At 40.6% G+C, this 24,896-nt stretch overlaps 1 protein-coding gene across 1 annotated transcript in view; it reads left to right on the top strand.

Annotated features, from left to right (window-relative positions):
• Positions 1 to 24,896, top strand: part of apex2 (apurinic/apyrimidinic endodeoxyribonuclease 2) — a 116,471-nt gene that overhangs the window by 89,472 nt on the left and 2,103 nt on the right. Inside the window, exons 8-12 of the mRNA XM_062971185.1 lie at positions 6,378 to 6,491; positions 16,638 to 16,775; positions 20,874 to 21,077; positions 23,142 to 23,328; positions 23,943 to 24,455. Coding sequence (XP_062827255.1) covers positions 6,378 to 6,491; positions 16,638 to 16,775; positions 20,874 to 21,077; positions 23,142 to 23,328; positions 23,943 to 24,455 — 1,156 coding nt within the window. The remainder of the gene's footprint in view (positions 1 to 6,377; positions 6,492 to 16,637; positions 16,776 to 20,873; positions 21,078 to 23,141; positions 23,329 to 23,942; positions 24,456 to 24,896) is intronic.

Genomic DNA, 24,896 nt, shown 5'->3' with positions numbered 1-24,896 from the left:
TTTTTAGGTCTTCCAAAGTGAACATACCATAGAATTGCCTGGAGGACCTACAATGTTCCTGGACAGAACTTAGTTTGTCAAACTTGGTAGTGGTCTTGTGGATATAGGGATTGTACTGCATATACTAAGAGAAATATTGATTCTGCTAAGGGTCAAAACCTTTTGGCTGAGAACTCTTTCTTGAAGAGTTCTCCATAAATGTTCCAGATAAATGATCAAATCACAGTTTTTTTCATTTACTTCAGAACAGTGGTTCTCTACTTGGGGTCCCCAGATGTTTTGGCCTTATTTATTTCTTTATTATTTATTTGCAGTGCAGTAGAGTCTCACTTATCCAACATAAACGGGCTAGCAGAATGTTGGATAAGCGAATATGTTGGATAATAAGGAGGCATTAAGAAAAAGCCTATTAAACATTAAATTAGGTTATGATTTTACAAATTAAGCACCAAAACATCATGTTATATAACAAATTTGACAAAAAAAGTTCAATACGCAGTTAATGCTATGTAGTAATTACTGTATTTATGAATTTAGTACCAAAATATCATAATGTATTGAAAACATTGACTACAAAAATGCATTGGATAATCCAGAACGTTGGATAAGTGAGACTCTACTGTATTTATATTCCGCCCTTCTCACCCCGAAGGGGACTCAGGGCGGATCACAATGTACACATATATGGTAAACATTCAATGCCATTAGACATACAGACAGAGACAGAGACAAAAACACAGAGGCAATTTAACATTTTTCCAGCTTCCAGGATTCATGAGGGTAATGCTCGATTCCGGCCACGGGGGGAGCTGCTACTTCATCATCTACTGTGACACCGAGTCCATGATGGATTGCTTATTCATTCCTTTCTGCATGCTGCTGGATGATTTTTATGGTGTCATAAATTAATTAAATTAGCCTCCCCGCATAAGCGGTACCTAAATTTTCCTACTTGATAGATGTAACTATCTTTTGGGTTGCTTAGATCAGCAACGATCTGGGCTATTTTTAATTGTTGGGCGCTCACTCCAACGTGGGCTGGCTTCGAACTCATGACCTCTTGGTCAGTAGTGATTTATTGCAGCTGGCTACTAACCATCTGCGCCTTCCAACTTCCAGAAATCCTAATAGCTGATAAACGGGGTTTCTGGGAGCTGTAGGTCAAAACACCTGGGGACACACAGGTTGAGAACCACTGCTTTAGAAGTTTCTGCATGTGTCATGTCTAACTCTTTTACATGCAGGTCTGCAGGAATGAATGGCACCAATTTCCTATCTGCATTTACTCAAGAGCAGATATGATAATTGGTTGGATCCAAACAATTTGCCTAGACAAATTTGAATACAATAGGAATTAAGTATGATAAACAGCTCTGGAATACTAGAGGTTCAGGGCCCCACAATTCAAGAAGGATGTGGACAAGCTGGAACATGTTCAGAGAAGAGCAACTAAAATTACCAAAGTTCTGGAAGTCAAGCTCTTTGGGGAACGGATGAAAAAGCTAGGTCTGTTTAGCTCAAGGAAAAGAAGGCTGAGCGTGGGCCTGATTATTTAATACCATTGATGTTTATTTCTATCTTAATATTTATATATTTTTGGATTTTAAATTGTATTGAAATACTTTTATTGTAAGCCACTTTGAGTCTTCTTTGTGGATAAAAAAGTGGGATATAAATAAACACAACAACAACAACAACAACAACAATAATAATAATAATAATAATAATAATAATAATAATAATATAGCCATATTAAAGTATTTGAAATAATGTCGCTTTGTGGAGAGAAAAAGTGGGATATAAGTAAATATAATAATAATAATAATAATAATAATAATAATAATACACTAGAGTCTCACTTATCCAAGCCTCACTTATCCAAGTTTCTGGATTATCCAAGCCATTTTTGTAGTCAATGTTTTCAATATATCATGATATTTTGGTGCTAAATTCATAAATACAGTAATTACAACATAACAGTACTGCGTATTGAACTACTTTTTCTGTCAAATTTGTTGTATAACATGATGTTTTGGTGCTTAATTTGTAAAATCATAACCTAATTTGATGTTTAATAGGCTTTTCCTTAATCCCTCCTTATTATCCAAGATATTTGCTTATCCAAGCTTCTGCCGGCCTGTTTAGCTTGGATAAGTGAGACTCTACTGTAATAATAAATACATTTATAGCCATATTTAAATATTTGAAATAATGTCACATTGAGGAGGGGCCAAGTTTGTTTTCTACTTCTCTGGAGACTAAGATACAGAGCAATGGGTTCAAACCTTAGAAAAAGAATTCCATTAAATATTAGGAAGAATTTCTGACAATAAGAGCAGTTTGACAGTGGAATATGCTGTCTCATAGGACAGTGGAGTCTGTCTCCTTCTCTGGAGGTTTTTCTGGATGGCCATCTGCCAGGAGAGCTTTGATTAGGTCTTCCTGCATGGCAGAAGATGTTTTAAGATGTTTTTAAATTGTTGATTTTAGCCGGGTCTTGTAAACCGCCCCGAGCCCTAGGGGAGTGGCGGCATATAAGTTTGAAAAATAAATAAATAAATAAATAAATAAATAAATAAGAAGGGGGTTGGATTGGATGACCTTTGGGGTCTCTTCCAGCTCTGTGATTCCATGATTCAGTTCTGAAAGCAAATGTTTGTCTTATACAGAACTTCGGGCAGAGATACTCCAAGCCTCTTGGTTTGTTTTTCAAGTATTATCTCTCTGCATGGATTGTAGCTTTGATAGGGTTGGTGATTTTTTGAAACAAAGGAGCGGGAAGGCGAGAAACAAAAGACTGTATTAATTTAAATACAAGCCAGTTGCTTTCTTAGTATCTCTCTCTCTCTGTGAGCATATTACGTAACCTGACCACTCCAGCAAGGCCAGACCATTTGTAATCTGATTAGCAGAGCTCTTGTTTTAAACTGATTACAGAGAAACATTTCTTTAGCACTCTCTGCTTGCTTTCTACAAGGTAGAATGTGTAGAAAGTGTTTGCCCTTCTTATCTTGGGGATTATCAGGGGAACCCTAAGAGGCATGTTACACCATGAGAAGGTGCTTTTTCAGAGGCCAGCCACTAAACTGAGACTTGAACCTGCTTTCATGGGGACTGGGGTGAGGAGGCATTATCTATCCCATGCACCTGAATACATCTCATTGTTTGTCTTGGGGTCTGTTTGTATACACACACACACACACACACACACAGAGTAGCCTTTGGCGCCTGCATGTTTGAGAGTCACACTTGAAATGGAGCCCTTCCATTTATTTGATTGCAGTATCTTCTTTAATCCTGATTGTCGAATCGGCTAGAAAAAGAGGTTTAGTAGGAAAGAGTCTTTATTCAGATAAATGCAGGAAGTTCTGTCCAGCATTTGAAATTAAAGCCGGGACACACGTGCCCAAGCAATAGCAGCATGTGATTAAGATGGCACAACAAACACATTTATATCCTGTATTTTTCCCAAGATAAGATTCAAGGCGGCTTGAGAAGTAGCAACAGATTTCTTTTGCCTCAGCCTATTGGGAAGGTACAATCTTCTGCTAAATAAATGGAGTAGTAGTAGTAGTAGTACCCTGTTTCCCCTAAAATAAGACATCCCTAGAAAATAAGACCTAGTAGAGGTTTTGCTGAATTGCTAAATATAAGGCCTCCCCCGAAAGTAAGACCTAGCAAAGTTTTTGTTTGGAAGCATGCCCAACGAACAGAACACCAGGGCATGCAGGATCGGTAAATGTATGTACCATATACATGGCAATAATGGTAGTAACAATAAATTCTTGATAGGATTCACAGTTTGTCTGGTTATGCTGGTTTATGATGACAACTACTGTACAATATATAATGTTCATTTTTTGTTCAACAATAAATGTGAATTCTTCTTCATGGAAAAATAAGACATCCTCTGAAAATAAGACCTAGAGCATCTTTGGGAGCAAAATTAATATAAGACACTGTCTTATTTTCGGGGAAACACGGTAATAATAATAATAATAATAATAATAATAATAATAATAATAATAATATTTTTGTTACCCAACTCTTCTATCAGCCCAAGGTGGGGTACGACAGAGTCAAAACATGAACATAAAATAAATACAATAAAATTTGTTCAAAATATGCCCTTTGAAGTCCATTTGCAGCAGTTGGACTAAGCAGAGGACAAAGGGGGGAAAGAGAGGTGGGAATAGAAACCGGGACATTTTCAAAACAGTTGGAAAAGTGGCAAGACAGAAGATTAATTTGGGCTACACATGTCAAATAGGGGCCATTGGAGGGTATGAAGTTTTGATCTGGGTCTGTCTGATGGGAAATGTTTTTCTACTGCCCAATTAGCAGTCTTTGGGGTGGTTTACAAAGCCCAAAACAATCAATGGAAAAGCAAAATATTACAAAAATAAACAGTCAAAATAAGAGTCAAGACTTCTCAATGTTGGACTCCGAACAACATTAAATTATATTAAAGAGAGAGCTATAATGCCTGCTAGTAATGCCAGTGATAAAATCAAGGACTCAGTGCCAACTGAAAGAGAAAGTCTGATATCTAGATCGAGAAATAATGGTGCCAAGCAGAGCTCTTTAGGTAGAGGACGAATGGCACTGAGGAAGAAGTTTTTTCCTGAGTAGCAACCTGTCACACCATTTTGGGGAGAAGCACCCTGACAAGGATTGGCAGAAATGTAAAAGACCAGGTGATTCTGCATGTTGACTAGTCCTCAGTTGTATTCTGTGCTTTGACTAAGGGAATAGGGAAGAGGCTCAGAACTCTAAGTCCCACTCTGGATTGTGTCAGGACTAACTTCACTTACAGTATTTATATTCTGCCCTTCTCACCCCGAAGGGGACTCAAGGTGGATCACATTGCACATATAAGGCAAACATTCAATGCCATACCATAGAACAGAGACAGAGACAGACCCAGGCACTGGGCTGGCCTCGAACTCATGATCAGTGATTTGTTGCAGCTGGTGGCTAACCAGCCTGCTCCACAGCCCGGCCTATCAAAGTGTGTAAGTATGGCCCATCTCCCCCTTGTCTCACTTCCAACAGATCTCTAAATAAACTTCTTAGCCACAGATGCAGGTGAAACACCGGAGAGAATGCTGCAAGAAAACACTGGCCATGCTGCCTGAAAAACTCACAGCAACCCAAGCAGATGGGTGGTCATACAAGCGGATGTATACCCTAACTGTATACACATTGGTCCGTCCAATTTGTTCTGTGGGTCTCAAGTAGATTTCCCCCACCTCACGTTGCTACTTGTCTTCCTTTTTGCTAATTTGAACCTAAAACAGTCACTGTGCTCTGCCACTAAGTTAAGCTTGAAATGTGCCCCAAATGCTATTGAACCTGATGATAATTGGACAGTCCATTTTCATTGTAGTAGTTGGTTGAGATACAGGACTTTCTGCTTCTTCTTCTGCTCCTCCTCTTTTTCCTCCTTGCATACTTTGAACACTTATTCATAAAGGAGAATATTGCATGAGTTATGGATGGACCATGGTGATCCTACAGCATTTCTTCCTACAACTCCCATCCATTATAGCCAGCATAGCCAATGCAGAAAGATTATGAGAGTTGTGCCCCAAAAACATCTGGAAAGTTGTTGTTCTGGTATAAATGCAAAGTTTGCTTTCAGCATTTTGAACCCTAGATAAAGGGCCTTATTTTGCTTGCATGTTGGTTTTGCAGAGAAACTTCTGGGAAACTTCCAGGGGTGAGGAAATAGAAAGAGAAGCTTCTTGCTGGGATTCTGGACATTTCAGAAATTTTACTGTTGGTCTGTCTCCTCATTTCTCAGGTTGTGTGTGTACTTTCAGGTTGCTTGTCAATTTATGGAGACCCCATTAGTTCAAATGGGTTTCTTAATTAAGGAATGCTCCAGTGATTTTACCAGTTCCTTCCATTCTTCTATATTTGGTATTCACTGGTGATCCCCCATTCAAATACTAACTGGGATTGACCCTGCTCAGCTTCCAAGGTCATCTGGGATCTGGTGCTTTTGCGGTTCACTTTTTTGCGGATTCGCTGTTTTGCGGTTTTTCAATAAACTTTAAAAGACTATTATAAATCATAAAAAAATTCAATTTACAGCCTAAGGAAGGGAGGAAGGAGAAGCCGAAGGGAGAGAAAAGGAGCCCAAGCAGCAACGGGAGGCGAAGGAGGCGATTTTTCAACACACGATTGGTTGATAAAGACTTAAAATAGTGTATAACTACTAAAGTAATGTATAAATATTAAAATAAATATAGCGTCCCTACTTTGTGGATTTTCACTTATTGCGGTGGTCCTGGAACCTAACCCCCGTGAAAAGTGAGGGAACACTGTATTTATATCCCTCTTCACCATCTAATATTTCCATTGACCCTCAGGTGTATCAGTTCTTCAGCTGCCTCCCAGAGGACAAAGTCCCCTACGTCAATAGTCCTGGAGAACGGTACCGCATCCGCCAGTTGCTGCACCAGCTTCCTCCACATGACAGTGAGGTAAGAAGCCTTTTTTTAAAAAATGCACTGTGCTGGAATTGCAAAGAAGAGGGCTTACTGTTACTGACAGTTTTTGCAAAAAAGTCTATTCTTGTGGAGTGGCCAAAAATGCAAAAGAGGATTGAACTCCGGCACCTATCATGGTTGCAGAGGTCCCCTCCTCCCTCGCCTCCTCCCCTCCTTTCTAAGCTATTTCCCATGGAGTGGTTAGCATTGTGACTCCCATTTCCACAGGGCTTTGTTGTGGGCATTCTCAGGTCTCAGGTTGGCCGCACACATGTCTTTGTTGATGGTGTCCATCCATCTTTTCTTTGGCCATCCATGTGGTCGTCGTCCTTCCAAATGTAGTGCTGTTTGTGCTTCTTATGTTGGTTCTCTCCTCATAACATGGCCGTACCACCATAGTCTTGCTTCCTGCATTTTCTTGCTGATCACGTTTATTCCTAGTCTTTGACAAATGTCATCATTTGGCACATGGTCAAGAAGTGTCAAGCCGAGTGTTCATCTCAGTATTTTCATTTCCATTGTGTTAAGGGTTTGTTCATGTTTCCTTGTTGCTGGCCTTCTATAGAAGGCTACTGGGTGAACAGCTGTAGTGTAGATCTTAGCCTTGAGTTGTTCAGGCATTTTTGAGCCACACAGAATGTCAGTACTTTGCTGTCATTTCAATCAGGCTGCATTTATTCGTGACCATTGTGTCGCCATCTATGGAGACCAGTGACCCTAGGTATTTAAATTGGGTGGCCTTCTTTAGTGCTTGTCCATTAATTTGAATTGTTTTTTCCAGTTTGAAGGCCACATTCCAGTTACTCTGTTTTGGGTATGTTCAATTGAAGTCCATTTGCAGTGAGTCTATCACTCCATGTCTGTAGCTGTTATTGGAGGGCTGCACGTGTTTGGTGGTTGAGTGCTATGTCATCTGCATATAGGAGTGTCCAGGGATGCATAGCCTGCAAATCTGCTGTAACAGTGTTCATGCAGAGTATAAATAGTAATGGTGAGAGTGCTGATCCCTGATGCACTCCAACAATAATGTTGAATGGTGGAAAAATCCCTGCAGGGCAGAACTCCCTCCCCTTTGGATTAATTGTTTACAGTTTTACAATATTCGTTTTTGTGATTGCAAATTGCTGTGATGTGTTCCATTTAAAAAGAAAACAAGCTTTTTCTTCTCTTGATGTGGCCACTGTGGTTCACCGTTTTGTCATATTAAAGGTGGCAATGTTCTCTGATGTCAGGTTGTCTTGGTTTGGAAGATTTAGCACAGTGCCCTACAAATACCAAGGGCCTAGATAGATATTTCATTGCTTGTGCAGCTTGAAAAGGGCAATAATTTTATCTACAGCTGCCAGAATTCTCCAACAAGCAAGGCTGGAGAAATTGTGGAGTTGTCAATCAAAGAAAACCAATATCACTAAACTCTATAAGATTTCTGACTGTGGGTAGATCTCCCTGATGGGTTGTGTACCAGGATGTGGAGGAGAGATTACTGAGGTCTATCTCCCCTCCAACCTTCAACCTTCCCTGAAACTGACTAGGGCCTCTGCAGAAAGGGATTAGAGTAGTGGTTCCCAACCTGTGGTCCGTTGACCACCTGTGGCCCCCAAGAAGTAAAATATGGTCTGTGGCCTCACCATTACTACATCATTGCAGCGACAGCGACTGGTCTCACAAAACTCTCTTATAAGTGCCATGGCAACAGGGATGTTGGGAGGCGAGAGCCTGACTACCCATGAAAGGTGCGACAAGAAGCCTCCTGACTGCTGCTTCTCCTCCTTCCCCTGAGTGGAGCCAATCTATGTGGCACCTGGAAGTGGGTGCGCCTTGGTGTTTTGTTTTTAGGTCTATTCCTGAGGTTATTTGGGATGCTGATTCAGAAAATTGCATTGTATAGACCACATCAGCTCTAGATTATTATTATTTATTTAAAATTTAAATTATTGCAGTTTCTCAAGTAGCTCCTGACACAAAAAAAAAATTAAATATGGATTTCTACTCGCGAGCAGATAGCGACTACTTGATGGCATATGTTTTATATTAGAAACTAGAGCTGATATGGTCTATTCAATGCAATTTTCAGAATCAGCATCTCAAGTAACCAAACTGAATCTAAAGTTGACCAAAAACTGATTCATAACCCTTTTGGTACTAATGTTGGAGAGTGGTCCCTAGTCAAAGTAGTCCCTGGTCAAAAAAAGTTGGGAACCACTGACATAAACACACAAGGTTGTGAACCACTGGATTAGAGGACGGGGTTTCTTAGACAAGTCAGGTCCTTTTCGCCAGGCAAGAAAGTTAAGTGCAGCAAATGTAAAGTGAAACAGGTCATAGTTGTCCTAAAATGTCACCACAGAATTGTGCCCTAACCTCCCACGTACAACTGTTGAGTAGGGTTACTAGATTAAACATTGGAAACAGACCCTGTACTTTTAATAGTTATGTAGAAGAGGCAATTTCACCAGGTCTTGCTTTTTACATGGCTGCATGACAAGCAGCGTCTGCTGAATTTCCTTTCCTTACACAACTATTAAAGGGACAAGAGCCCTCTTTAGTTTTCAGTCTGACAACCCTACCGATGCAGGCATATTTGCCTAAAATTCTGGAAGGTGGGCTGGGATAAATAGACAACAGGGAATGGTAGATACATTCATATCACTTCTTCAGTGATTTCACAGTGATATGGGTTGCAGTGCCCTTGGTGACATGAAAATATTGGGGGTCATAGTGCCCTCAAAATTTCCAAGCTCAGGGATTACAGCAACTTCTATCATCAGTATAGGAAATTAATTTTTAATGGTGGTTTGCATGTCTGTGTGTGTGTGTGTGTGGTCACACACATGCTTTCTTGCCTTTATTGGTATCATTCTCCCTTGGAGGCCCTCTATTCACTCGTGTTTGCATTCTGGATAATTGAAGTTAATCTATGTATGCCTGTGGCTACATAGATTTCTCATGGAAATGATCAATTATCCTTACAACCTGTTACGCATAATATGTTAATGATTCTTTCTTGTTGTGTGCCTTCACGTTATTTCCACGCTAAGGTTTTCCTGGGACTGAGGGTGTGCGACTCACCCAAAGTCACCCAGGTGCTTTCCCTGGCCAGGTGGGAACCGGATTCTGATCTCCAGAAATCATAGTTCAGTGCTCCAACCAACACACCATGTCGGCTCTTTAACATTTCATTTATTCTGTGTTTATCCTTCACAAGAATTTTTCACCTGTCCTTTTGTAATGATGTGTAACATCATAGCAATCTCCCATGGTTTTTAAATTACTTATTTGGTTTTTCCAAGTTGAGCAGTATTTTATGTCTCTTTTTATATTGTACTTGCTTCATTTGCTGAATTTTGTTGATGTCACCCCTTTGCAACTCTCCGATTTCTTCTGTCTTCTGCATGATTTTGTTTGTTCCTCTCGGCATGTTGTTGTATCTTGCTCCCAGGGGAACGGATTAATTATTAGGCTAAGTGCTTTTTAGAGAGGAGGCCCAATCTGGTGTGGATGATAAATTGCTGCCCTGTGTCACAAGTGTGCGCAGACTGCTTCACGCTGTCTCTTGGGGCAGTGAAATTGTTATGCCAGACACAAGGCTTGCAATCTGGTTTTGTAACACTCTTGGCACAATTGTGAGGAGGGGTTGATGTGTGGTAGGCAAGTGGAAGCAGTGCTTATTAAGCGTGGCACCGGAGGAAGTGGCTAAAATGGGGAATGATCTTTATGTAGGTTTTGTATATGTATCAACATCTATTCTTATGTGACTATTTTATGTGACTTGTACCGTTTTTACCTACTGTATGTTTTATGTGAACCCTGGAGTGCCTTGTAAGTCACCTAGAGTCCCTTCGGGGAGATGGTGGCAGGATATAAATAAAGATTATTATTATTATTATTATTATTATTATTATTATTATTATTATTATTATTGACACAAAGACAGAGTATGACACAGCAAACGAGATGCATAATAATAATAATTCTATTTCAGTCATAGAAGTGGCAGAAATAGAATTGTTGTTGTTATTATTATTGTATGACACAACAAACAAAATCACAAGTCGAACACTTCCCAAGTGTCTAGGACTGTGTGATGTATTTTGGGATGATGCGTGCAGATCCCAGTAGGGTGGCCTTTTGCAGTTGGCAGATCGTAATTTTGTCTATGCCTATTGTTTCCAAATGCCAGCTGAGATCTTTTGGCACGGCACCCAATGTTCCAATCACCACCGGGACCACCTGCACTGGTTTCTGCCAGAGTCTTTGAAGTTCAATCTTGAGGTCCTGATAGCGGCTGAGTTTTTCCTGTTGTTTTTCGTCAATCTGACTGTCACCTGGAATGGCAACATCAATGATCCAAACCTTTTTCTTTTCCACAACTGTGATGTCTGGTGTGTTGTGTTCCAGAACTTTGTCAGTCTGGATTCGGAAGTCCCACAGTATCTTTGCGTGCTCATTTCCCAATACTTTTACAGGTTTGTGATCCCGCCAGTTCTTTGCTGCTGGCAGGTAGTACTTGAGGTATTATTATTATTATTATTATTATTATTATTATATACTTGATTTGTTTTATTTTTTCTTTCATGGACCAGTGACCTGGGCTTTGACAAGCAGTTTCATAATACATGATTACATGATGGTTATCCTGGTGAACCCTTTCCATTTCACCAGGATAGTACCGTATATAGTCGAGTATAAGCCAACCCGAATATAAACCGAGGCACCTAATTTTACCACAAAAAACTGGGAAAACATTGACTCCAGTATAAGCCGAGGATGGTAAATTTCAGAAATAAAAGTAGATACCAATAAAATTACATTAATTGAGGCAGCAGTAGGTTAAATGTTTTTGAATATTTACATAAAGCTCAAATTTAAAATAAGACTGTCCAACTCTGATCAAATCATTATTCTCATCTTCTTCAATGTAAATGTACTTATGTATCCTTTTAATAATAATAGAGTAAAATAATACATGTAATAATAATAATAATGATAAATACAGGAAAATAATACATGTAATAATAAATAGAGTAAAATAATAAATGCAATAATAATAATAAGATCAGAGTGAAATAATAAATGTATTATTAATAATAATAAGATCAGAGTGAAATAATAAATGCATTAATAATAATAATAAAAATAGAGTAAAATAAATGTAATAGTAGCAACAAGACTAGAGAAAAATAATAAATGTAATAATACCAATAATAATAGAGAAAAATAATAAATGTACCATATATTCTTGAGTATAAGCTGCCCCAAATATAAGCTAACCAGGACCCTCACCGGAGTATAAGCCGAGGGGGGCTTTTTCAGTCTTAAAAAAAGAGCTGAAAAACTAGGCTTATACTCAAGTATATAAGTATTTAAAATTTGTGGCGTAATGCTATCCCTTGGTATCTCTGGAATGAAATGTATCTTTATGTTACACTAGCCTAAGACAGCCAGCACATGGTCAGATTGAAAGTATTCATCAAGATTTGGAATTGTGTACTGGACAGCGACGTGGCCCCCATATCCACAGAACCGGTACATGTAGGTCCATTTCATCATTTTTGATTAAGCTTGATCAGTTGAGCAACATAGATATGATGTATTTGTATGGCTCCATCTCAGAAGCAAAAAACCCACCAAACTGGAGATCAAGGGGGTCTGGCGGAGCTTTTAACGCAGTGATGGATTGAAAAAAGATTAAGGCTCTTGACCTTCAAAAGAAGACTGCTTGGGCAGGATCAGATAAAGATCCCGATTAGTGTGGAGAAACCAGCTGTGGATTGTAATTTATCTTGTCATAAGAGAACAAGGAGACAGCTTGATGAAATGAACAGGCATGAGAGGAGTGGAGTCCTTTCTTCATATGTCTTTACTTCCAGGCCCATAATCTGTGGATGCTCAATTTCCATGATATGCAATGGTATAGTAAAATGGTGTCCCTTAAATATAATAAATGGAAAAGCCAAGGTTATTGGGATATTTTCAAGCTGTAAATGTTTGAATATGTGGATACAGTATCTCTGGATATGGAGGTCTGATTGTAATTAATCCTTCAGCCAGTATGAACTCTGGGAACAAAAGTCCAATTTCTAAAATACTTTTTGTAGCACCAAAGTAGTTTTCTTGAGCTGTAGGAAAGAACTGCTTAATCTGAATTGTAGCCAAAGCTACTGTAAAACCCAAGTTGTTTTTAATAGGTGGGACTCTTATCACACAAACACCGGTTGGCCAAATAAGATTGAAAGGGAAGAAGAGCTAAGGCTCTTTTACGATCTGTTGATACTTATATCAAAGACCCAGCTTGGAGACACCTGCCTGAATCTTAGTACAGGCTCATTTTGCAAACATAGGAGAAAATACCCAGCTGGGAGAAAATTTTTAATCTGGAAATTTCCCTTTCCATAACAGAATCTATGCTACGAATCCTCATCCTGTATGGCACTGGTGTTCACATGCAGAAGCATCCTTAATTACTATTTAATATTTGTAAAGTACTTGTTTAATGGCATCTTTAAAAATTATTGAATCCCATGCTGGGAGAAAGACTGGATATGAATCAATCAAATAAATAAATCTGCAGTCTGTAATAAGAGAGAAGAACTGTGGGGTACACAAGTTGGAGGTGAACACTTCAGTGGCCCACGGTTCTGCCTGTTTCATGTGCCATGATCCCAAGGAAGTGACACCAAATAATACAAATTGCAGCAAAAAGTGTGCAAAAGAAAGTAGGCAATTTCTGTTTATGCTCTGCCAACCACATGGAGGAATAAGCAGGAGGGAGACTGAAGCATAACCTCTGGACATTTGAAAGTTTTAGGAGAGTTAGTGCTGAAACGTGTGAAAGTTTGTTTTTTAATACATTATGATCACTGTGGATCATAAGGTCTTTGGACAGATCCTATCACATGACGTTTGTTCCATTCGATCAGTAATCTGTTGGAATCTGTCTGTGCAACATCGCAGAAACAGACTTAATTATACACTTTCCCCCAATTTATTGCAAGTTTATATTTTGCTGAGGTGCTGTTTTTATGTGTGATCTGAAAATCAGTATGCATTCTATCAGCTAAAATCTCACGACAACAGTAGTTCGAAACTTCCAGGCTACATCAGTGACCTTCCATGGTGTGACGGGTCCAAGCACAGTATTTTCAAATCATAAGGACTGTAATAATTGGGTGTGATGGGGACACTATGCATAGTCTGATATAAATCGATCATATCCCATTGTGATAAGGTCATGTACAGTAGAGTCTCACTTATCCAAGCCTCGCTTATCCAAACTTCTGGATTATCCAAGCCATTTTTGTAGTCAATGTTTTCAATATATCGTGATATTTTGATGCTAAATTCGTAAATACAGTAATTACTACATGACATTACTGCATATTGAACTACTTTTTCTGTCCAATTTGTTGTAAAACATGATGTTTTGGTGCTTAATTTGTAAAATCATAACCTAATTTGATGTTTAATAGGCTTTTCCTTAATCCCTCCTTATTATCCAAGATATTCGCTTATCCAAGCTTCTGCCGGCCCGTTTAGCTTGGATAAGTGAGACTCTACTGTATCTGCGAGTCATATATTCCCAGACTTGGAGTGGATATGTAAAACTGCGGAAAATGGCAAACCCTGTTGTTTCCAATGGTATGAAAGACGGAGATACCAGGAAGAAGGTGTAGATTGTACAGGATGCCATAAGTAAATAATCGAATAAGTGAAAGATGTATATCGGTTCTGCAGATACGGGGGTCATAGTATAGTACAGTAGAGTCTCACTTATCTAACATAAACAGGCCGGCAGAATGTTGGATAAGCGAATATGTTGAATAATAAGGAGAGATTAAGAAAAAGCCTATTAAACATCAAAATAGGTTATGATTTTACAAATTAAGCAGCAAAACATCATGTTATACAACAAATTTGACAGAAAAAGCAGTTCAGTACACAGTAATCCTATGTAGTAATTACTGTATTTACAAATTTAGCACCAAAATATCACGATATATTGAAAACATTGACTACAAAAATATGTTGGATAATCCAGAATGTTGGATAAGCGAGTGTTGGATAAGTGAGACTCTACTGTACTAACCACAGGAGTAGGGAAACAGGATCATGACTACAACCCAAAAAAAGGTGAGATTTAATCCTTTCCCACTAGTACAGACAAAAATACCTTTTCCAAAGCTGCCATTGGCCCAAAAGTTACAGGTCAATGACTTTGCTTGTAACTTGAACTATTGTCATTGCTGCCATTATTAGTGAAATAATGGGGACAGTCACAATGGTAATAATAGTAACTAGGGAGAACACTGTGGCATGTTTGCATGGCAATATGGTTTAATGCACTGTAATTGTACACTGAATTGGTGCTCTGGAAAGTGAGGATGGATACCTCTGGAGCAGGTTATCGAAGGTATGGCTCCAATTTGAATTCTCTTTGAAATAGATCTCTTAAGTGAATAGCATTTGTGTTTACAACTAACTGAAATCCTCTTGTTTATTCATTCACTCGCTTCCGACTCTTCATGACCTCATGGACCAGCCCAGGCCAGAGCTGCCTGTTGGCCGTGGCCACCCCCAGCTCCTTCAAGGTCAAGCCAGTCACTTCAAGGATACCATCCATCTGTCTTGCCCTTGGTCGGCCCTCTTCCTTTTTCCTTTTATTTTCCCCAGCATCATTCTCTTCTTCAAGCTTTCCTGTCTTTTCACGATGTGGCCAAAGTACTTCATCTTTGCCTCTAATATCCTTCCCTCCAGTGAGCAGTTGGGCTTTATTTCTTGGAGGATGAACTGGTTGGATCTTCTTGCAGTCCAAGGCATTCTCAGGATTTTCCTCCAACACCACAGTTCAAAAGCATCTATCTTCCTTTGCTCAGCCTTCCTTATGGTCCAGCTCTCGGATCCATAGCTTACTACGGGGAATACCATTGCTTTAACTATATATGTACCTTTGTTGCCAGTGTGATCCCATTAGTATGACTTTTTTTTAGACAGGTTAGATTTAGCTCAAGTTCTCTGGTTGACAGCCATAAACCACCACCTTGTGTGAAAAATTCACCCACATTCTTTATTATTTTCATTTAGTGGGCCCTTAGTATCTGCTGGGGTTTGGCTCCACGATCCCCCGTGCATAACAAAACACATGGATACTCAATTCCCTTTATATATAATTGTTTAATAAAATAATGTATTTTAGTTGCTTGATGCAGATTTCAGCTTTTTGACTCTGAATACCAGCTAGAAAGTGTTTGGGCAAAGTTCTCTCAGTGTCAGTGATAGGGTGAGGCTATACTGTGGTTTCAGGCAAAATTTTCTACAATATTCAAGACTGCGAACATCTTGGGTGCAGAGACCTGTTTTTTGTCTGATGCGTTGTAAAGAGCTATTCTACTTGCATGGTGTTTTGTAAATAATAAGTCAGCGCCACTCTAGAGGGGAAGACTTCCTTTCTCTTAGCAATCTCATATGGCTTATCTGTAAATATATATGTTATTTTCATGTGATAATAGAAGCAACACTATGTGGACACACCTGAAACAAGTACTGTAACATTTGTGCATGTGTGGCTGCAGGGATATCTGGGTCCATTCTTTGCTTCTCCTTTGATCTGTCTGTCCTAGGCCTGGGATCACAGTGAAACTTGCTTGTCTAAGTCCTTTTTGGTTTTGATGTAACTGTACTGTAGACATAAAAGGTAAAGGTTTTCCCCTGACGTTAAGTCCAGTCATGTCTGACTCTGGGGGTTGGTGCTCATCTCCATTTCTAAGCTGAAGAGCTGGCGTTGTCTGTAGACACCTCCAAGGTCATGTGGCCAGCATGACTGCATGGAGCGCCGTTACCTTCCTGCTGGAGCGGTACCTATTGATCTACTCACATTTGCATGTTTTCGAACTGTTAGGTTGGCAGGAGCTGGAGCTAACAGCGGCCGCTCCTGTGGTTTGAACCTGGGACCTGTAGACATAGCTGGGAACTTTTCTTCCCTCTTTTCTTTATGGGTGCATATGGAATCATTCTGGAATGAAAACATCTACTTTGCCTTAGAAGCCTCCTTACCAAAAAATAAAGTTATTAAGCATGGGCTTTCTGAGCTGACTGTTCTCTTCCTTGTCCCCTGTCCTTCCCACCCGCACATTCATTTTTCAGGCACAGTATTGTAGTTCCCTGGAAGAGGAAGAGGCAAAAGAGCTGAAGTTATTCTCACAGCAGCGGAAGAGAGAAAACCTTGGCCGAGGGACCGTCAGACTCTTCCCCGTCACCATAACTGGAGCCATTTGTGAGCAGGTACTATTTCTTAGTATCGAAACATTATGAGAAAATGATACGTTACATATCCCTTATCCAAAATGTGTGGGGCTGAAGTGTTTTGGATTTTGGATTCTTTCAGATTTTGGAAAATCTGAATATACTTTACAGATGGGACCCAACACTAAACATTACATGTATTTATGCTCCATGTACACTTCTGGTGTGAGACAATTGGCCGTCTGCAAGGATGTTGCCCAGTGGATGCCCAGATGTTTGATGTTTTTACCATCCTTGTGGGAGGCTTCTCTCATGTCCCCGCATGGAGCTGGAGCTGACAGAGGGAGCTCATCTGCACTCTCCCTGAATTTGAACCGGCAACCTTCAGGTCAGCAAACTAACCTTCAAGTCAACAGTCCTGCCAGCACAAAGGTTTAACCCGTTGTGCCACTGGGGGATCCTCCTGTACATATTGTGTAGGTAGCCTGAAAATACCTTTACACAGCAATTTTGTGCCTGAACAAAGTTTCTGCACATTGAACCATTCAAAAGCAAAGTTGTTACTCTCTTAGTCACTCATGTGGGCAGGTTTGGTTTTTGGAATATTTTGAATTTAAAAATTCCAAATAGACTTCTAACATTTATTTGTATTTGCAAACTGGAGAATAAAAAGGACTTTGTTGTATGGCTGAAGACCTTGGGCTATTTTTTCCTGGATATATGAAAAGTAGCAGTGGAGAGATATACTGTATTCTGAAAGGCAGAAGTAAAATGAGAGGGTGAGAGATGTGTTTACTTAGCCATTCTTTGTTTTTCCGTTTCCTCTCGTAGGCTATTGATATTGTAGCTTCAAGTTGTTTCTGGCTTGTGATGACCCTAAGGCAATCCTACAATGAGGTTTTCTGAGTATAAAACAAATCAGAAGGGGTCTTTGTTCATTGAAAAGAAAGAACTAAAGTGGCGTTATTCAATGTAGCCATTCCTATTGAGTTTCCAAAAGAAAGAAACAATTTTAATGAATGGGAACAAATATAGTACCAATTGTATACAAATTTCCAACTTTAATTGTGTGTTCCTACAGAATAGAGCTGTATATGATGATCCTTCTGGTCTCTTTCAAATCTATGATTCTGTGGTTTCCAGAACAGATGGTTCCCACATCAGATACATTTGGGAAACACTGAGCTTTCCCTTAAAAAAAATAAAAAAATGTTGATATGGAGGGACTTTTCCTTTTTCTCAGATATATTGGATTATTTGAAATTACCCATTCTTGATGGAAAGGATTTTTTCTTGCATCACTCATCACTCCAAATCTGAAAGTTGTTTATATCAAATCAAATAGTTTATTGTACAAGCCTAAGGGCAAGACAAAAGTTACAGGGTGCACAGAATAGTACCTTCAAAGGAATCAGGAAGCAAAAGATAACAAACGAAGGCTATCATCAAACTTATTTATATGCCTCAAGGTTGAGCACTCATATTGAGGGGGGTCTTGTGGGGTTAAAGTCTTGGCAGTCTTTGCCTTCTTGCTCAGGAATGAGATAAGAGTTTGGGAAGGTTAAAGGGATCAAGATGAACATGTTTCAGTCTCTGTGTCTAATGGTCACATTGTTCTAATCTCTAGCAAGGTTGGGCAGCCCTCTGTTTGCTTGACGTCAACAAAAATGGTTAGAAAAGATGGTAATGCTAGGCAAATTGGGGGGGGGGGAGGAGTAGGAAAAGGGAAAGACAGCTCAGTTGATTCATTCAATCAATCCATATGTGCTGTGGTCAGTCAATCAACCAATCAAGGAAACCCTAGGTCTGCAAGACCTGTATAGAGTTTTTGATGACCAGGTCATATGGAGTTTTCTTGTTCATAGAGCAGTCAATCAATTTGCTAGCACTTCCCAGCAGTAAAACATTTGCTCTGCCTTGCCCATGTAGAAGAGTTTAGAGATTAACATTGCTTTAGTACAGTGGTTCCCAACCTTTTTTTGACAGAGACCACTTGACCAGGGACCACTCTCCAACATTAGTACCAAAAGGATTACGAATCACTTTTTGGTCAACTTTAGATTTGGTTTGGTTATTTGGGCTGCCGATTCAGAAAATTGCATTGGATAGACCACACCAGCTCTAATTTCTGATACAGAACATATGCCATCCAGTAGTCGCCATCTGCTCGCCACAGAAAACCATATTTAATAATCTAGAGTTGATGTGGTATATCCAATGCAATTTTCTGAATCAGCACCTCAAATAACCCCAGGAACAGGCCTAAAAATGAAGACACCAAGAAAATAAAATTCCCCGCATGTCTCATGTACATAATGTTAGGTTTGCGACCCACGGGTTGGGAACCACTGCTTTAGAAGGCAGGCCAAAATGATTTGGTGGTTAGGCATAGACCTGATCCTGGATTGCTGGAGTAGGACAACTTAAAGATATAAATAGGTTGGTGGAGTAACAGTGACATCTGGTGCTCAAATGAGCTGATTAATTTCTCTTGGCTTCTGTTGATGTTTGTGTTCTCTTTCTTTCCCTCTCTCTCTTTCAATCTTCCTTTCTCTCTCTAACACACACATAGAGAACTTTATAATCTGTTTCCCCACTTTTTATTCAATAATATACACTCTGATAACTGTATACAACTACCAAGAATAGGAAAATATGTTCATCCATGCCACACAGCCTCTGAGGATGCCTGCCATAGATGTGGGCAAAACGTCAGGAGAAAATACTTCTGGAACATGGCCACACAGCCCGAAAGACATACAACAACCCTATGTTCATCCTGTTCCCCTGCCTGAGGAACAAGTCTATTTTTGCATAAGAAATGTCATTAGGGAGGACATTCCACAGCTTTGTGCCAGTTGCCCCTGAAAAGACCCATCTCTTGGTCTTCACAAGCTCTTGTTTCCTACAAAGAAAAAGGTTAGAAGAGGTGTTCTCTAGCAAAGATCGTAGCTGCTTTAGATAAGACCAATGGCGATTTAATGTACCAAGTAGGTGGAGTGGTCAAAATATAGCAAATGTGATCCAAAGACTGTTTATCACATGTATGTGAAAAGATGTCTTGCAACCTGACCTATCAGAGCTCTTGTGGCCAAATATGGGAAACTTGGAATGTTTTCAATGATCAACAAGAGAAGAATGACATACATCACAACAAGGCCATGTTCACTATCCACAGAATTTTGTCAGTTGGATTAAAAGCCCCCTTGAGAATTGTGTTCAGCATCCTAGGAAAAAATCCATCAGCTCAACAGAACTGCTGCCTTGAGAGAAAATATCCGGATTCTCTAAGCGAGAACTTTATTTATTTACAACATTTTTATCCCGCCTTTCTCACCCGAGGGGACTCAAGGCGGCTTGCAACAACTGGCAAAACTCAGTGCCCAAATACAATCAATAAAAATCAACAACACATCTAAAATGATTAACAGTAATTAATAAAAAACACATTATACAAGCTTAAAATATATAGCTACTCAATTCCATTCTTCCAAGAGCCATGTACGTAGACTTTAGTTCAGACCCTGTCAAATGTAATGCAGGATAAAAAAATACTAGTAATCTAGTAATGTAATTTTTTATGTATTCCACATTTCTCCCAATATGAGATTGAAGCTTACAGTAAAGGTTAAAACAAAACAATGTTAAACCCATATAAAGTAAAGAATTTTAAAAAGAAGCAATCAAACACTGAGGTTACAGGCAGCATTCAATTGATGGCAGTAACAAAAACAAAATCACAATACACAGAACACTTCTTATTATAATCAGACAGTGTTTCCTTAGACTACAGGGATAATGCAGTTCCCCAGGAATGGAATTGATAAATTTGGGATGGAACACAATAAAATATATTATGGACTTTGCTCAGCAGATGCGTAACATCATAAAACAATCTCTAGGTAGACTCATATTTGATTTGCTAGTCCAAACATGAACTGTTTGGAACTGTGCACTTATTCTCCAGGGAATGAGAGGAGGGGTCTGATCATCCAGAAAGGTGCCTCCATAACTCAGTCATGCTCAGGTCTACCGTTAAGGATTGCTGTAAACACTACTAGGATGGCGTGACTAATTGTTTGCAAAGTGTTATACACTAATGGCTGTCTGTTGCATTTCTGTCCTTTTTGTTGGCAGTGTGGGAAGCAGATCTGTGGTGGAGACATCGCTGTCTTTGCCAGCCGTGCAGGACATGGCGCCTGTTGGCATCCACAGTGCTTTGTTTGCACCACCTGCCGAGAGCTTCTGGTCGACCTCATCTATTTCTACCAGGATGGCAAGATCTATTGCGGGCGACACCACGCTGAGCGCCTCAAACCACGCTGTGAGGCCTGCGATGAGGTGAGGGGCTGGGCACAGCTATGTGGGATTTAAAACGGACACATTCAAGTAGGGAGGGCTGTCTATAATTATCTATCTGGCACACAGCAGGCTTTTTAAAGCCAGCATGCTGCATGTTAGTCTAGTATCCTAGGAGATGAAGGTTTGAAACTAGCATCACCCTTGGGAATCCACCAGGTGATCTTGGCCAAATCCTGCTCTCTCAGATTCATGGGAAAACATAGCAACCTCTTCCTCGCTTGCCATTAACAAATCTTGCCAAGAAAACCCTATGACAAGGTTACCACCATGATCTGGATTCAAGCAACGGCCAACTATAAGATCTAAGATGAAAGCTTTTCATATCCATTGTGCCAACAGGCACCGTGCTTAATTTTCTGCCCAAACTTTGGCTATGCTGACTCTGCCAGCAAATGGTATTCTGACTGAAATAAATATGACTATGGGTAGGGCTGTGAGTGGAGGCTGATTTAAATTTTTGAAAAACAGCTGGGAATGGATTAATTGTTCAAAGATTGATTGGAAAAAATGTAATTCCATCCTGGGCTGGTTGAATAAAGGTTCTTCTTTGGAGGCTTTTAAGCAGAGGCTGGATGGCCATCTGTCGGGGGTACTTTGAATGCGATTTTCTGATTTTCTTGGCAGGGGGTTGGACTGGATGGCCCATGAGGTCTCTTCCAGCTCTATGATTCTGTGGACACAATCACAGAATTTGGTGGGGGAAAAGGAATATATGTCTTTTGTCTCCCTGTAGTGGTTTTTGTGACATTGCCCCTTTTACATGTAGGGCTAAACTGCATGGCAGGTGTGCATTAGGGTCGAACTGCAACTTGCTGGCCATGCTGAATTGCTGAGAGAATTGTTTTTTTGCAACCATAAGTAATGTACCAAGCTTCTAGTATATAACGTTTTAGCTGATTATATATTGTGTGCAGATGTATTTATATGAGTTTTATATTTTGTACGCCACTTTGAGCCCCATCCATGGGAGAAAAGCAGGATAGAAATGAAATGATGATGATGATTATGATGATGATGATAATAATACATCACACAGTCCTAGACGCTTGGGAAGTGTTCGACTTGTGATTTTGTGATACAAAATCCAGCATATCTATCTCGTTTGCTGTGCCATAATATAATAGTAGTAGTAGTAGTAGTAGTAGTAATAATAATAATAATAATAATAATAATAATAATAATAATAATAATAATAATAATAGTAGTGTTGGAGGGCACACTTGCAGGAGGAGGCACCAAAATAGCATTTTGAATAGGATGGTTTTATTCAATTAAAATTTGGAGTAAGATTTTTTTTACAGAGAGATCAAGTGCCTTTCAGTGGTGGTTGGTATGAGTCCTGGGTACCTGAGGACTGCATGCATCCCATAACTCTGGGTGGGCCCCTAAATCATAGTATAGTATATTTTGCAATTGAAAATAACACCCTAGATAAAGGTAAAGGTTTCCCCTTGACATTAAGCCTAGTTGTGCCCGACTCTGGGGGTTGGTGCTCATCTCCTAAGCCGAAGAGCTGGCGTTGTCCGTAGACACCTCCAAGGTCATGTGGCCAGCATGACTGCATGGAGTGCCGTTACCTTCCCGCCATAGCAGTACCTATTGTTTTCGAACTGCTAGGTTGGCAGAAGCTGGGGCTAACAGCAGAACTCACCCTGCTCCCCAGATTTGAACCGCCGACTTTTCGGTCAGCGAGTTCAGCTGCTCAGTGGTTTAATCCGCTGTGCCATTGGGGGCTCCACAGTGAAATACCATAGGGAAATTAGATTTTTCAAGGAATTGCAGTGAGGCTGCAGTCCCCATAGTGTTCTGCGGGAATTAAGACAGCCCCATTACTTGCCACTCTTGTCTACCCCATCCTAAAGGGTGGTGTAGAGCCATTCTCACTTAATCTCATTGAAGGAATAATTTGTTTATGTATGTTCATCTACAGGTGGAAATGCATGGGGAACTCTCTTTCTTTTGGAACAAGAGGTTTCTCTTCTTTTCTTACCTGTTGCCTTTCTTTCTTTTGGCTCATTTATCACCTTTTACTTTTCCTCCTAGATCATTTTTGCAGATGAGTGCACAGAGGCGGAGGGGCGCCATTGGCACATGCGTCATTTCTGCTGCTTTGAGTGCGAGGAGGCGCTAGGTGGTCAACGGTACATCATGCGCCAGAGCCGCCCGTACTGCTGTCGCTGCTATGAGAGCCTCTATGCGGAGTACTGTGATGCCTGTGGAGAGCATATTGGTATGGAACAAGCACCAGTGCTATTGCTGTCCCCAGTGAACAACAGAAGGGCCTACACTGTCTCCCAGTGGCCCACACTTTTGCCTTTAAGAACTCCCTGGATTAATGACAGGAGGAAACCACCCAACACCACTTAGGCTGCTACTTCAAAAAAATTAGGCAGAAAAATTCAATGCTATGTTGTGTGTAACATCAGCCTTTTTCTAAAGGACTATTGGGGTAAATATGTCATCAGATTCCCCCACTGTGAATGAACTGAGCAGCCTATTTGCCATATATGAACAAGGCCAGAAAGATAACTTTCTGTGGTCTTCCCTTTCTTGTCCAAGATTGTCAGGATAATAATTCTGGTTGACCAGAGTGAAGGCAAGTGTCTTGGCTCTTGCACAGAAAGCCCATGTTTCTGCAGACAGTAGCCGGGTGCAGAAGGCAAATGTTTTTGAAGCCACTTTCCAGCTTGGAATAGTTTTATTAGAGCCCTGTTTAGGTGGCTAGTGGAAGTGACTGCTTGCCTCAGATGGAAGTGAAGTTGGAGCAGTCAGTCTTTACTGTACTTTCCAGCTTGGCGATATCTGTGAAATGAAGCATTTCCTTTGTTTGTCTCTTCCCTGCAGGCATTGACCAGGGTCAGATGACGTATGAGGGCCAGCACTGGCATGCCACTGATGCTTGCTTCTGCTGCTCCCGTTGCCACCAGCCTCTCTTGGGGAAGCCGTTCCTGCCCAAGCAAGGTCAGATATTCTGCTCTCGGGCTTGTAGCCTAGGCGAAGACCCCAACGCCTCTGATTCCTGTGATTCAGCCTTCCAGAGTGCCCGTTCCCAGGACTCTCGGCGAGCCAGCTGGCAGCAACGGCGGGTTCAGGCCCAGCGCTCGCCAGTCTCCCATGTGGCCCGTTCTGTTTCTTTCGGAGGGCAGCCAGTGTTGTTGAATTCAACTCCAAGGCTCAGAAGAAGCTGGAGTGGATTGCCCGAGCCTGGGGAGGAGATGCCAGCGGAACTGGAGGAGCTCTCGGATCCAGATAGCAATGCATCAGGATTCAGCCAGAGCTGTGAGGAGTCGGTGAAGTGTACTTCCCGAGGAACTTCCACTTGTCCACAGCCAGCCACTGAGCACCAACGAGGAACAGGTGAGATAGAGCTGGAGCTCAAAAACATTCCTTTTTTTTGAGTGCAACTTTGATATTCCCAGGCTATATGACTCTACTCTGCCTTGGTCAGACCACACCTGGAATACTGTGTCCAATTCTGGGCACCGCAGCTGAAGGGAGATGTTGACAAGCTGGAATGTGTCCAGAGGAGGGCAACTAAAATAACCAAAGATCTGGAGAACAAGCCCTATGAGGAGCGGCTTAAAGAACTGGGCATGTTTAGCCTGCAGAAGAGAAGGCTGAGAGGAGACATGATAGCCATGTACAAATATGTGAGGGGAAGTCATAGGGAGGAGGGAGCAAGCTTGTTTTCTGCTGCCCTGCAGACTAGGACGCGGAACAATGGCTTCAAACTACAGGAAGGGAGATTCCACCTGAACATCAGGAAGAACTTCCTCACTGTGAGAGCTGTTCGGCAGT

This window comes from Anolis carolinensis, chromosome 2 (genome assembly GCF_035594765.1).
Source record: "Anolis carolinensis isolate JA03-04 chromosome 2, rAnoCar3.1.pri, whole genome shotgun sequence".
Lineage (NCBI taxonomy): Eukaryota > Metazoa > Chordata > Lepidosauria > Squamata > Dactyloidae > Anolis > Anolis carolinensis.
Note: the sequence above shows the minus strand (reverse complement) of the source record. Positions and strands in the feature narration are given on the sequence as shown.